Below are 15,585 nucleotides of genomic sequence, written 5' to 3'. Positions count from 1 at the left end.
CCAGCGAGGCTTCCCTGGCTGCAGCCCCTCTGTTTAAAGTCACCAAGCACAAGCCCGTTTGCTGGTTTATTTTCACTTTATTTTCACTTTATTTTCACACCGTTTTCGGCCAAAAATCACGCCCGTGAGGGGCGGGGTTTCACTCGGGGGGAGCATGGCAACGATGAAACGGCAGCTCAAACACCACCTGCTAGCTGGATGGGTCTCTCCATTGCAACGAATCAATGCATATTAGTTGCAACGTGTGTGTGTGTGTTTTTTTAAACCTTCCTTAAAGGGAAAGGGGCTGTTTGGGAGCATGATAACGGCCGCCCATTGGCTGCTTGACGGCCAGGGGCGGGACACAGCTTAGCAATAGCGCTTCCTGGCTAGCGATTTTTGCAGAGACCGGAACCCTGTGGGAAATTATAGAAACGCAACTGGATTCCACTACAAAGGCAGGTATGCGTTACGCCGAATTCCACTATTTAAAATGGCGATTTTTCGTTCAGCAAACAATTTGCTACATGGATCCCGGTGCAGAATGGCCCCATGTGTTAGCTTGCTGGACAGAGTGGGGCCAGCATGTGATCTTGCTCTCCTCTACAGTCCTCAAGCTGTATGCACTTTGAATGCCTGAAGAAGAATCTTGGGGCAATTCCGAACCCATTAAAGTAGTGAAATGCTTAACTTAAGCAGTTGTTATATTCCAGCCCCTCCATATGACGTCACCAGTATCCAACGTCTGGTCAGTAAACGGCCGGCTACATCCTCCATTTTAAAGTGCTAGTTGGGGAATCACGTAAAGTGCATTCACCAACCTAAAAAGTGCTAGCTACCAGAGAGCAACCAGCAGGCAACCAGCAGAAGGAAGGTATGGAGGCTCAAACATGCTAAAGGTACCTGCCTCATCCCACCCTCGCACCCACCTCCCTTGTTTTCAGGCACAAGAATGTCTTTTTTAAAAGGTAAAACCTCCTGGAGCAAGTAATAGGTGGACAAATGTGCAGGTGATGCCAGAAATAAATTTCCCCCCAAAAGTTGTTACACAAAGCATGCCTCTCTAATGTTTGCCCCCCCTCAGGAATGAGATTAATTTTTTAAAGTATCAAGACTCATGATTCCATAAGGAGCAGCGTTCAAAATGCACTATGTATCTATGATTAGATGCATTATTAGATGCCTAGGCATTTAAATGGAGAACTATAAATTAAAAAAAAATTAGCAGGTATTAAGGTAAAGGTATCCCCTGTGCAAGCACCGAGTCATGTCTGACCCCTGGGGTGACGCCCTCTAGCGTTTTCATGGCACACTCAATACAGGGTGGGGGGTGCCAGTGCCTTCCCCAGTCATTACCGTTTACCCCCCAGCAAGCTGGGTACTCATTTTACCGACCTTGGAGGGATGGAAGGCTGAGTCAACCTTGAGCCGGCTGCTGGGATCAAACTCCTAGCCTCATGGGCAGAGCTTTCAGACTGCATGTCTGCTGCCTTACCACCCCGTGCCACAAGAGGCTCTTATCAGGTATTACGGGACCTTTAAAACAAGGAGAAAGGGGATTAGCTGCCTGGCTTGATATACAGACGGAAGAATGTTGAGTGTAAAGCGCATTGCCCTCTTCTGCCATTTCCAGCAGCAGTTGTGGAGGGTGAGAAGTGCAAAGGCGGCAGACTACAGCGAGACAGCAAAAAGGTGTGGAGGGTCCGGGAGATGCGATAATGTGTAGTGCTACACCATTCAGCTGGCTAATGCTATTTTTACCAGTGTGCGGAAATGCCCTTGTATTATGCTTTTCAAACAATTGGGCCTGTCCTGTCTAAGGATGGTGCTAACATTTTGAAAGATGCAGGGGGTTGGACTAGATGACACATGAGGTCTCTTCCAACTCTATTATTCTATGATTCTATGACAATGCTATTCTTATGTCCTGCACTCAAGTTGGACCGAGAAGACTCTCAAGCCATTTTTCCAAATATTGCAAAAACTTCAGATCAGTCATTCATAGTCAGAGGTTCTCATCTTTTCTAAAGCCAAGAAAATTAGTTGCTCAGGTCAACAGTATATCGCACCAGTTCCTTACCAAGATAAATTGTACAGTTTAAAACAAACAAACAAATAAACCCCAAACAAAACCAAAACAAAACTCTAGCCTTTGGCCCTTATAGAGTAGTTTTCTGGCCCCCCTACACCTAGTTATTCAAAGTTATAGTTACAATCAAGGCTTTAAAATTGCAGCTCCTCTCAACAGCGCAATTAATAAATTTTTGGACCCATTCCAGTCTGTTTTCCGTCCTGGCCAAGGGGTGGAAATGGCACTGGTCGCCCTCATGAATGACCTTCAGAGGCAGCTGGACCAAGGCGGGTCAGCACTGCTAGCATTGCTTGTCCTCATTAGCAGCATTTGATGCTGTCAACCATAAACTTTTAGCTTGCTGCCTTGCCAACATAGGGATACAGGGATCGGCCTTACAATGGTTGATCTCCTTACTCCAACATCGGGGACAGAAAGTAGCTATTGAGGAAGAATAGCCACATCACTGCTTACTCCCATGTGGACTGCTTCAGGGTGCGATTCTGTCCTCAGTGCTATTTAACATCTATACGTTAAACACAACTCTTCCATCACATAAATGGTCCAAAGGTTCGGGCTGAGGTGTCATCAGACACCCAGCTCTTATCTGTTGATGGGTAGACAACCGGGCCTCGTTACAGGCCGCGGGAAGCAGGGGCCGGACTGGGGCAGGCGGCCGCTTGGCAGAAGTTTAGTTGGCCAGGTATTCAGAGGCCGTGATTGGGCGGCTCCAACTGAGCCGTCTGAAGCTTAATCCCTCAAAAATGGAGGTCCTGTGGTTCGGAAGGAAGGAAATGTGCTTTCCCTGCCTTGATGGTGTGCAACTGACAACTTCACACAACATCAGCAATTTCATAGAGGCTCAGATCACAAGGGCAGCTTGCCTGGCATTTTATCATCTGTGTCAGGTAAAGCTACTAGTGCCCTACCTGGCCCCTGAAGACCTCACTACAATGATCTATGCATCAGTCACCTCCAGACTGCATTACTGTAACTCACTGTATGTGGGGCTACCCTTGACCCTGACCCAGAAAGTGCAGCTGGTGCAAAATATGGCCACTCGGGTCTTTGTGAGGACCCCTTGGAGTGTGCATATATGACCTGCCCTTGAACAGCTTCATTCTTTGCCAGTTGAGTTCTGGATCAGGTTCAAGGTTTTGGTACTGACCTTTAGGCCCTATGTGGTCTGGGTCCTGTGTATGTGAGCGACCATCTCATCTGATATGTCTCCTGTAGAGCACTCCCTTCTTCACGTGCCAATCTGTTGGTAATCCCTGGCCCCAAAGATATATACCTGTTCTCGACCAGGGCTAGGACTTTTTTAGCCCTGGCTCCAGCCTCATGGAATGGCTGTCTAAAATCAGGGCCCTGATGGAACTATCACAATTCCTCAGGGCCTGTAAGACAGCACTCTTCCGCCAAGCCTATGATTGAGATCAGGGTGGGTTAATATCATTCAGGCCTCCCTCTTCTCCTTTCTGTCTCCCTCCTCTCATTCCTCTGCTGACATATATTTCCAACCATGCAGGGCTGCAGGAGGGGGGTCTTTGTCAGTTGCTGATACTTTAACAGTTAATTTTGATATTTTTATGCTGTTTTAACTGTTGTATTGATTGTTTTATCCTGCTGCTGTGAACTGCCCGGAGCCCATTCAAATAGAGGGGCAGTATACAAGTTGAATTAATAATGATAATGATAATATAAAAATAAAAGGGAATGTCCATACCTATCTCAATCTTAAAACAAATTAAAAACAAGTAAAAAGGTTGAGGGACTTGGGAATGTTCAGCCTGGAGAAAAGGAGGTTGAGAGGGGACATGATAGCCCTCTTTAAGTATTTGAAAGGTTGTCACTTGGAGGAGGGCAGGATGCTGTTTCTGCTGGCTGCAGAGGAGAGGACACGCAGTAATGGGTTTAAACTTCAAGTACAACGATATAGGCTAGATATCAGGAAAAAGTTTTTCACAGTCAGAGTAGTTCAGCAGTGGAACAGGCTGCCTAAGGAGGTGGTGAGCTCCCCCTCACTGGAAGTCTTCAAGCAAAGGTTGGATACACACTTTTCTTGGATGCTTTAGGATGCTTAGGGCTAATCCTGCGTTGAGCAGGGGGTTGGACTAGATGGCCTGTATGGCCCCTTCCAACTCTATGATTCTATGATTCTATGATTCTATGAAAACCAAAATAGAAAAAAAACAGGCAAAACAAAACAGGAAAACAGCAGCATCCCCCACCACCATTGACCAATTGCCACAGATTGCGCAAACAGGGCCCCCACTTAGGCCCGTTATGCACAGTCCATAAGGCCCGCGCTTGTGGCAGCAGCGCTTCGGTTAAAATCACCGGGAATGCATGCTGCCGCTGCCAGCGCAGACGCCTCTCGGCCCAGGGCTTTGGAAGACCTGCGTTAAGCAAACGCGGGATCTTCTCGAGCTTCCCGGGTAAGCCGGGGCTGTGGCAGCCCAGCACTGTGCATAATCGGCAGCGCCGGGCCTGTCGGGCCGCCCAGCCTCGACTTGTGGTGTCCCTTAAGGGACGCCGCATGCCCCTGCGGGCTCCGTGGCGGCACGGAGCTGGCAGGGGTGACCCCCGGCCCCTCCCCACCTCCCCCGGTTGCACTGCTGCACTTACCTTGGCTGGGCCTCCTAGCCCCGGTGCAACCCAGCATGCCCCGCTCCCGTGCGTTCATGGGAAATGGCGGGGCATTGTGCCCCACTGCAATGGCACGGTGCCAGCATGCGGAAGCTGGCCCTGTGCATAAAAGGCCGTAGTCACACATTCTAAACAGCTCAAGGAGTTTTCTGTGCTGTTCCATTCTAACTTCCTGGCTTCTTGCAATGTCATCATTTAGCACTTATCTTCCTTTCATTGGCAATTAGGTGGGAGGGTCAAAGGAGATAAGGGAAGAATAGAAAAACTAAATGTTAATGAACTGGCAATCAGAACTCCCTCAAAGGTTCTTTGAGCTACTCTCCAACCACAACCAAACAGGATAGAGGGGGAGATTTTGGCAACAAATCTCCAAAGCAAAAGAGTACAGAAATCAAAACCATGACTTTAAAAACTGAACAGAAGCTCCACATTTAGGTAAAGGGGATCGTAAAAATAAAATACAGAGATCCACTCAGCCTTCCTACCACTCACACTCAAATGAAGGACTAAGAGAAAGGGGTGAGGAGGAAGATTGTGGAAGGGAGTATAAATGAACAGCTGAATGCGACAGTGCTAAATTAAAGAGAAATAACCAAAGACAAAGCAGATGAGACAGCTAAAGTGAAAAACAAAACTTGAATATAATATATATATATAAATATAAATATAAATTAATATTAAAATATAATAAAGTAAATATAAAGTAAAACACTCCAAGGTCAGAACACAGTTTTGTAATGTCATTGCATCAGCAATAAATAATAAATATATAAATAAAATTGAGATTAAAAGAGGTAAACTGGTTTCTTTGTGTGACCCCCCACCCCCACCAGACTTAGCAAAGAAGGGAAACAAGAAAAGGGAGCTGTGGTCACTGGAAGGATAACAAAGCTAGCCAAGGCTAAAATTATGCAGATAAGATAAAAACTTCAAAACCTCAGGAAATGTAAAAATAATACAGCAAACAGCAGAGAAGCATCAAAGAAAGAAAATATATTACTATTATTTATTTATTTATTAAATTTAGATCCTGCTGCACCCAAAAAACTGACTTGTGTTGGGTTACAGATTTACAAAACCTTTAAAAATACCCCCGGCAGCAACAATCTCCAGTCCCCGCAGCCTTCCGGTATGCAGAGGGGTCCCCCGGATGCTGGCTACCCACCAACAGTGATGGTGCTTTCCTTGATCCAATGATCTTCTCCAGCAGATCTTCCATGCCCCAGCCTCAACCATAGACCTAGTGGAAGAGCTCCATCTTACAGGGTCTGCAGAATGCCAAAAACGGTTGGGGCCAGGACTGAAGAGCCCTGGCCCTGGTTGAGGCCAGGGGGGCTTCACGGGGCCAGGATTTACCAACAAGTAACTGTCTGCAGAGTATAAAGCCCTGAGGGAAGCATAGGGCAATAGGCGGTCCTTCAGATATGTGAGTCCCAGAATGCGAAGGGCCTTGATGGTCAAAACCTTGAACCTGATCTGGGCCACAACTGTTAACCAATGCAGCTGCCTCAGCACAGGCTGAATATGGGCCCTCCAAGGTGTTCCAGTGAGGACCCTAGCAGCCACATTTTGCACCAGTTGCAATGTCCGGGTCAGGACCAAGGGCTAGCCCGCATAGAGCGAGTTACAGAAGTCAATTCTGGAGGTGACCATCACATGGATCACCATGGCTAGGTGCTCATAAGACAGGTAGGGCACAAGTAGCCCCGCCTGATGAAGGTGATAAAGCGCCTAGCGGCCTACCTTCGTGACCTGTACCTTCATGGACAATGAGTTGTCCAAAGTCACCCTCAAGTTTCTGGCCAGGGGTGCAGTGTTCAGTTGCATCCTGGCCAGAGTGGGCAAGCTCGTTTCCTGTCCTGCCTTCTTTGTACCCAGTCATAGGACCTCCGTCTTGGAGGGGTTGAGTTTCAGGTGGCTCTGCTTCAGCCATCCAGCTATGGCTGCCAAATATCTAGTGAATGGTTCTGGGTGGGAGCCCGGCCAGCCGGCCATGAGGAGACAGAACTGGGTGTCATCTGTAGACTGATGACAACCCAGCCCAAAATTCCTTACTAGCTGAGCCAGAGGGCTCATAAAGATGTTGAAAAGAGTGGGGGAAAGCACCGCCCACTGTGGGACCCCACAAGGGAGTCGAAAGGGGCATGATAGCTCATCCCCGACTGCCACCTTCTGTGTCCCCCCTCATAGGAACTTAATATAACTCCCCTCATAGGAAGTTAAAGGGGAAAGGATAAAAATAAAACCAAACAGAAGCTCTAAAAGTGGGGCACAGCCTTGAACATATGCTATCTTCTTCCTGTCTTGCTCCATCCATTCATGATTTCATCCTTCCTTTCTTTAACATTTGATTCTTCCCTTAATATTTTAACTTTTTTTAAACCTTGGAACAAATGTGTCTCTTAGCAAATCCCCCCTCACTTCACTTTCCATTATTTTCTTTCTTGCCAGCTCTCCTTTCTTGTACATATCCTCCTTAACCCTTCCTTTCTTTTGCAGGATTAATTCTCCTGTTTTTATTCAATATTTTCTTCCCCCGCCTTTCTTCCTTCCCTGTTCTTCCCCCTCTTTTTTAATTCACCCCTCCTGTTTTCCAGTAGTGCCCCGTGGGAGCAAAGCTTCACTTGAGCCCATGCTCCCTAAACCACAGCTCAAGAACTAACTTTAATAGCAACTCTGGGAGACAGATAGTAGAAGTATTAAGACAACCTATGCAAAATGCTTGCACTTAACCAGCTGCAGCCACACATTGGGTGGACTGATGGTTTTCCACCCAATGTGTGGCTGCTTTCCAAGCAGACAAGTTCAGCTCTGGCAATTCTCAGTTAAGCACTGCCTGGAATAAAGGCGAAAGGAAAGAAGACGGGCGGTGGTGCCAGAAAGTGGACAAGTGCTGTCAAGTCACAGCTGACTCATGGTGGCTATGTAGCATTGTCAAGGCAAGAGACATTCAGAGGGGGTGTGCCTGCCTTTGCATCATGACACTGGATTTCCTGGGCAGTCTCCTATCCAAATACTAACCAAGGCTGACTCTTTGGGCTAGCCTGAGCTACCCAGGTCAGAGAAGAGTAGCACACCAGAAAGACCTGGGATCCTTTCTTACTCTAGCCTTGTTCCAGTCATCCAATCAGGGATACTGACATAAAAGAAGGACGGAGAGCGTGCCAGTGCAAAGAGTTTGTGTAGGCACAGGTTATGTGCAGAATAACTGATGGAGGTCAGGGCCAGGCCTTGCAGATGCTTCCTTCCTTTGTACTCTGCACCTCCTATTTCTTGAATTGGGCTAACAATCCAGAAGGGTCTCTCTCTCCTTCCTAGGTTTATCCAAACATTTCTGTTCCTCAAAAGATAGTAAAACTGAACAAAAGTTATACTGGTCTTTCAACAAACTGGTATCAAAAGCTTCCCTATTAGATTTGGAACAATTCTCTTATATGAGTAGGAAATTGTAATGAGATAGAAAAATGGTAACCACTGATTTAAATTCCTGCTGCTCGCTCTCTCTCTCTCTCTCTCTCTCTCTCACACACACACACACAGAGAGAGAGAGAGAGAGAGAGAGAGAGTTGGCTGAGCAGGTATGATTTACTCTTCAGGAGGGACCTGTATGGTCATAGCATGTGGAAGCATACTGATACCCACTATGGGTGGAGGCAGAAGCAGACTAATTAAGGTAAGGACACATCCTGCCTCTTCTTTAACATTCCCCCAACCTATAATACATCCAGTGATATTTTATTGCTACCATCAGCATGAGCTTTGCTGGCTTGTTCCACTTGATGAGGGACAGGGATCCCCAACCCTTTTGAGCCGGAGGGAGTCTTTGAAATTCTGGCAGAGTGCTGAGTGCACCACACACGCAGAGGAAGCTTATGTGCCCAGCCAGTCAGAAGCACGGCCGGATAAGTGCCCTGCCTGGGCTCATCCACTTTCTGGAAACATTTTGTTGGGCAGCTAGAAAAGGGGACCATGGTGGGGACCCCTGAAGAAAGACAGTCTACAGAAATCAAGTTGGTAAAAAAAGAATTCAAATAAAGATGAGATCTTTTCATGTAATGATCACACTTCTGTTAGCTAGTGTAATTATTGTAAATATAGACAATAATTTACATTTTCTTCTCTTACAGCCTGCTTACGAATATGATACATTTCAGCTGCATTTCACAAATGTTCCTATACTCCAAATGAGAGCAATTATCATTAGTTCAACAATGTATACAATTTAAATCTGAACCAAACAGAATGCTACGAATTTGGTCTTCTATGATGAAAGCTGCATGGGTATTAAACAATGATTGCCAGATGGCATTTCTAGACAAACAGACAGAACTATACATATAAGAATAATCACTGTTTGCTGCTATTTTAAGTGCTTGCCGAAAAAAGGATACTGCCTCATCACTACACATAATTAATGTGTTAATATATGGCTTGTTTGTAATACATGATATCAATAAGCAAACAGGTTTTCTTTTTAGGTTTCCACGCTAGCCTACCTTTTGTTAGCACTATATGATACACATATGTGGAAAGCAGACGAAATAAAAAGCAGGGTATTAGTGCAGTCCTTGTAATTCTCTTAGGAGCTCACAGGTTTTCTTGTGGATGACCTCGCGTAGCTTCCGAACACGCCGGATGCTAGAGGCCCCCACAAAGCTGTCTGGCTGCAAAACAGCCATTCCGTTGTGGACATCACCCATTATGATGAGCTGACCATCCGCTGCGGTGATGTTGGGGCACGGGCAGCTCCAGTTCATGTTTAAAAGAGTAATTTCCAGAGGCTCCTTCCCCAAGAACCTGAGACCCATTTTCTCATCCTTCAGAATCTCTTCCACAATCACCAGCGCATGTCCGGAGTCTTGGTCCTCCGTCAGTTCCGTTACATGGCCCAGAATAACAAAGTCACTCTTGCAGAAACTGGTCACCAGTTTTTGTCGGGGCTTGCAAGCCTTGCACGCCTTGCAATGCATGTTCTTGGGGAAAGGGCACATTTCTTCGCAGGCCTCTCTGCTCTCAAAGTTGTTCTCATTGCCCCCGCAGCCTCCGTAAATGAAAGACTGGCATTGTTTTGTCAAGCTGTTATACGCCCACCGGGGCTCATAGGCTTTGCAGTGACCTTGGAGGGCTGGTAGGTTGCAGATGTTGATGGGCCCATTCATGCAAGTCAACATGCAGCTCTCGTAGGCCTCAAAGTGGTTCAGGTTGCTGTTGCAGTTTCCGTAGATGAAAGTGAAGCAGTTGTTTTTCTTTGCGTCATAGTACCAGCGGGTCTGCTCTTCCCCGCAGTCTTCACTGTCAGGCTGCTTCAGACACTCATCTGTTGGGAAGTAAGTTTTGTTCTGCGCTGCTTCAATAGAGGTGGCTTCTCCTTTGATGACTGACAAGGGGAAATCTGCCCAGACAACACCGCCAATGTTTTTAGCAGTGCAAGTGTAGATGCCTGCATCTTGTAGTTGTGTGTTATAGATCACCAGCTGGGCAATATTGGTGACAACAATGTTTCCCCTAACATGATTGGGCCTCATGACGATTTTCTCTATGCTATCTGTCTGCTTCTCCCACGTAATTTCAGGCTTGGGTCGGCCAGTGACATCGCAAAGAAAGCTAACCGTCTCTCCTATGTAGACGGACTGATGTACTGGGTTGTTGACCAGTATGGGTGGAAGTATGTCAGTGATGGTTGTCTCTGCATAGGCAGTAGTGGGGTGAGCGGTAGTCTCTGGTGGAATAGGGCTGGTATTTGGCCAGGTAAGATGATACCGACAAGTTACCACATTGAGTGTAATGCCTTTGGTACATGCTTCTGCATCCATATAGCACTTGTTGTAATAGGTAAGCCCATCAGATGCACAAGTAAAACTTGGCTCTTTTTCACACCTGTCTTTGCATTTGCAAACAGGCTGCCCATCCCAGATATCACACTCTGAACCTTGCTGGATGCACATGAAACGGTCGCAGGTTGCCTCTTTGGGCATCCCTACAGGTCCCTTCTTCCCTCTGACATCCATGTACCTAGCTGCGACACAGCTCCTTGTTCCACAGACATTAGGACAGCATTTCTCAAAGGTCTCACATTCCTAAGGCAAAAAGAAAACAAGACAATAATGACAACATGGCTATAAATAAGTAAAGGTCAGTGGTACATTTCAAATATGGTTTGTTGAATTGTTATCTTGGAACTATGGAAAAGCTAAACAGCCAGTACTAATCTCTGTGTTGAGGGGATCCTCAAGAAGTGTAAATACCTTCAAAGTGCAAGTTCTCTACACATTTTATTATATATTCTGCCGCTTCTGTGAGAAGTTCTGATTTCACAGTTCCCAGACTAGTATTTGGAGAATGAAGGTCACCAAAATGCAGGTACTGACCACTTTATAGAATTTGGCTTTGGTTTTGGGTTATGCTAAAAAGTGTGGAGCATACTGTCTCAGCAGAAGAAAATGGAAAGTATAGTACCCAGGCTTCAAAGGAACTTTTAACAGGTTTCTTCAAAAGAATTGGTTGAGCCCCTATTTTCAAATGCATTGTCAGTGTGTTAGTTTGGCCTTAGTTCAACATTAGTAGCAGTAAAGCTTAAAAATCAAATAAATATCGAATCTCTTCTGGGTATGTCCAAGACAATGCGTTCTGCAAGCATGTGATGGGGGGGGAAAGTGCTACCTAAGACTACCCCCTGCTGCTGCCAGTCTAGTAGACAACACTGGCCTTGGCAGACAAAGGGTCTGATTCAGCACAATTCCGCATGTGCATTCCTGTTAGGCTGGCAGGCAAAACACTGAACGAGGTGTGTGAATGGAGCAAGTAACTGAAGTTTCAAGTCAGGAGTGCTAGTATCACATCCGTTTGTGCCTTTGGAAAGGGCTCTCAGCTGCTCAGGCCGAACCTTTGCATGTGAGGATGTTCAAAGAATAACAGGTGAGTGCTGTGAAGGAGCAAGGAGGAGGGCAACAAAGATGGTGAGGGGTTTGGAGAGGAGACAACTGAGAGGGGATCTGATAACCATATTCAAGTATTTAAAAGGCTACCATATAGAGCAGTGGTCCCCAACCTTTTTATCACTGGGGACTGGTCAACGCTTGACAATTTTACTGAGGCCCGGGGGGGTAGTCTTTTGCCGAGGGACGTCGCCGCCGCCTGAGCCCCTGCTCCACTTGCTTTCCCGCTGGTGCCCCTGACTTCCCACTGCCTGCTGGGGGGCGCTGCCAGCAGCAGCTGCGCAGTGCCACGCCAAGGGGGAGCCCCTGCCATGGTAGCTGCTGGAGAGCACCAAAGGTGAGCCGGCGGCAGAGTGGCAGGGCAGCCCCCGAGGCAGCAGCCAGGGAGGAGGACGAGGAGGAGCCACGGCCCAGTACCGGCTGATCTACGGACCAGTACCGGTTCTCGGATCGGGGGTTGGAGACCACTGATATAGATGATGGAACAGAATTGTTCTCTCTTGCCCTGGAGGAACGGACCAACGGGGTGAAATTAATTCAAAAGAAATTCCATCAAAACATCAGGAAGAAGTTCCTGTCAGTTAGAGCGGTTTCTCGGTGGAACAGGTTTCCTCGGGAGGTGGTGGGTTCTCCATCTTTGGAAATTTTAAAGCAGAGGATGGATGGAGAGGATGATTCTGTGAAGGCTTAAGGGGGTGGCAGAGTACAATGGATGAGCAATAGAGTGTCCTGCATAGTGCAGGGTGTTGGACTAGATGACCCATGAGGTCCCTTCCAACTCCATGATTCTATGATTCTATGTGGTGTGGAGAAGATCTAACTGCTGAGTCGTATGGGTTTAGCAGAATGGCTTTTCAGGACCAGTGAATGCTCTGTAAGATGGGATCCAGATTGCCTAGGCAGAGTTTTGTTTGTGGAATGGAGCTGTCTCCCCTCCCTCTTTGTGCTGAAGGGGTTGATGAGGAAAAGGGGACTCTCTGGAACAGTGTAGGATGTGCCACGTGGGGGCTACAACCGGATGGGGGAAATCCCATTTCAAATACAGAACTGTGGACCTGTCACAGAACACTGCATGCTCAGTAAAGCCCAGTGGAAGTCCACCAAGCAAAAAATGCAGAATTAAAGGATTTTGCCTCCAACAGCTACACCTCATGATTTGAGAAGAGTTTCTGCAATGCATTTTTTTGCATTGTGAGTGTGTCTATTCCACCACAAAAACTGATGCCATGTTATTTTCCTCCAGGAAAAAAGTAACCAACATTTAGTTAAGCTTTTCACTAAAATATATGGCCAATCACAGAGGATTTGATATTCTCAGTTTGTTACAACAACAACAACAAAATTATTTTTGTGGCACTTGAAACACTAACATTTATTGTGGCACAAGCTTTCAGAGAGTACATTCCACTTAAGTGATGCACAAGAACTTATGCCACAATAATAGTGTGATCCTATGCATTTATCCCAGGTTATGAGTAGCTGGATTGTACTATAAATTGTACTATAAATCTATTACCCCTCATAGTGTCCTTGATTCCTTTGCATTTCAAAAATTGTTGATGGGCCACTTTGGAAAAAAAGTTATAGGCCAATTCACATATTGAAACATCTCCTAACCAATTGCTGGCTATCACCGGGTCATAGTCTACTGCTGCATTCATACCTGTATAGCATTTAAAGGTCACGTAAGCTTTTGCTGATCTCAGTCGTGCTTACTTATACAGTTCCTGTCCTGTATGGAATATGATTATGGGTTACTTGACGATGACAGTGAGCTCTCTTATTATAGGTGGGTGTGTGAGACAGAAAGAGCCTGGGTATTTGGATGCCACAATGAACTGTTATTGCTGCCAGCTCGATGAGATGCCTTTTTAGCTTGCCAGCTCAAATGCATTTAAATTTGGAACTGACATCCAGGGGCTCATGCCAAGCTGTCGTTTTTACCGAGTCATTTCTTCTGCTAGTGCTGGACTTTAAAATAGATGCTAGCAGAGCCATGGCATACTTACATTGCACTGCCTTGGGGAAAACAAATGTACCCATTTAAAGCCTGTGCAAAATCAAGTCCCAACAAAAATGTCTTCAAAGGGTTCAATCCAGGATGGGGTTCGATCCAGGATGTTTGTGTGTACTCTTCTTGAAAGGCAAACACACTGTATAGTGGTCATGGTGGAATGCTCATCCAGGAGCAAACCAGTCGTGTGAAGCCCAGTGTTTCAATGCTGAACTCAGCTCAGATTGGCTTATGACATTTGATTCACACACTGCGGTTGTGCTTGTCAAAACCTGACCCATGCTGGGTTCAGCCCGTGACTTCCCCTAAGTGAGCTGTCACAAGCTGGAGCTGGTGTATGCTGACTCTCTCCTGTGGCCATCCAGCTTCTGAACCAGCCCTGAATGAGACTGCCCCGCCAAGATGAAAGAGCAAATTGAACAACAAAGCAGGTGAGTCAATGCTATTTACAAGATCCCAGCTCTTTTGCAGATTTTTAACAGCGTGCTTGCTTCACCAGCCGATGTTGGGCTCATTTAATAACAACAACAACACCCAGATCTTCCATCGGCACTGCATCCCTCTTCTGCCATGATCAACAAGACAAAAAGAAATCAACACAGCCAATCAGTGCCTATTTCAAAAGGCAATCCACTTTAACACGAAGAGGAAAGAAAAGTGCATCACTCACCAGGTCAGTGTCACACTCTCTCTTGCAGGTGCTCTGTGCATCTACCCAGAGGTTGGGATTCATATCATTTGGACATATCCCAGCATGAGAGTACCGTATGGGAGGCAAAGCCAAGCCTTTGAAAGGGGCCTGCAGCAGCAATAAGATGAAGGTCTCCCCAGACAACATCCATATCCACATCCATTGACGGAAGAGTATGAAAAAGGACATCTCAGAATGTCTCCGGAGAAAAAGATCTTTGCGTGGATTGGGGCTTGGGATGTGTCTGTGACTGAAGTAAAAAAACAAAACACAAACACAAAGGAACCAACAACACCTGCTTTTTCTGAACTCCCACGGGCTTGCTTTCCACCTTGGCCGACAGTGCAGTCTGGTCTGAACCGTGTTGGATTAAAAGTCTTGGGAAGTAGCCCCCTTATTTGAAGCAAAAGGCTCTTAGTCCAAGCCAGAGTTAGCTGTATTTATACCCTGCCTCTGTACAACAAGTTGGAAAAAGTAAACTCTATTTCTGTGACAGGCACACGCTTCTTATGTCCTGGTGGCAGTCGGACAGATTTGTTACAAGGGGGAAGGAAGGAGGGGAAAAAAAGCTGGAAAGATTTTTAAAGGCTGGAACAGCTACGGTGGGGACCCCTGCATGTTTCTGAATGGAAGGAGGCCTTCTTAACCCCTTTAGACCTAAAGTACTTCCCTATGCTAAGAATGGCATTTGCTTCTCTGAAAGAGTGCTTGTCTAAATAATATGACCCTACAGTCAGACACATTTCCCTATGCCATGGAAATATACAACCGCTTGTTTAAAAGGAGCAGCTCAATAGGACTGAAGCAATTAGAGCAAAGATATCACTTTTTAAATTTAAGGAATGAGAAAAAGAAATGTGGGCTGAGAGGAGGAAAAGGAGGAGGAGGAATAACATGTTTGAACTCAGGATCTGGAAAGCAATATGTCTTTACAAATTACCCCCCAAGTCCCTAGCCTGCTTTATTTATCTTTTTTCCCGGGTTTCTTTTTTGCTACACTCCAACCCCACCATGGGAAATTTTTTAAAATTCCTTCACAGTTCATGAACATGAGACCCCTATTGTACGACTTTTTGCTGACCTCTTTAAGGGAAAAAAAATAGGAACAGTTTAACTCTATGGAAACCTGCATAAAGGAATGTACTGCATTTTTTTTTTTGTAGAGGAGGGGGAGAAATGGGAAAACACAATCCAGCCACCCTGACTGTTGTAGGAAGGGCTTATAATACCCACCAAGAAGGGTGAC

General features: G+C 46.1%; 1 protein-coding gene across 1 annotated transcript; it reads right to left on the bottom strand.

The window, feature by feature from the left end:
• Positions 1-8,752: 8,752 nt before the first annotated feature.
• WFIKKN2 (WAP, follistatin/kazal, immunoglobulin, kunitz and netrin domain containing 2) lies at positions 8,753-15,200 on the bottom strand. Its single transcript, XM_077327974.1, has 2 exons — positions 14,319-15,200; positions 8,753-10,776 (listed from the first exon to the last, which is right to left on the bottom strand). Exons 1-2 carry the CDS (start codon positions 14,526-14,528, stop codon positions 9,256-9,258), a joined length of 1,731 nt encoding a protein of 576 aa, XP_077184089.1. The 5' UTR covers positions 14,529-15,200; the 3' UTR covers positions 8,753-9,255.
• Positions 15,201-15,585: the final 385 nt, after the last annotated feature.

This window comes from Paroedura picta, chromosome 3 (assembly GCF_049243985.1).
Source record: "Paroedura picta isolate Pp20150507F chromosome 3, Ppicta_v3.0, whole genome shotgun sequence".
NCBI classification, from domain to species: Eukaryota; Metazoa; Chordata; class Lepidosauria; order Squamata; family Gekkonidae; genus Paroedura; species Paroedura picta.
This window is presented reverse-complemented; position numbering and strand designations above follow the sequence as displayed.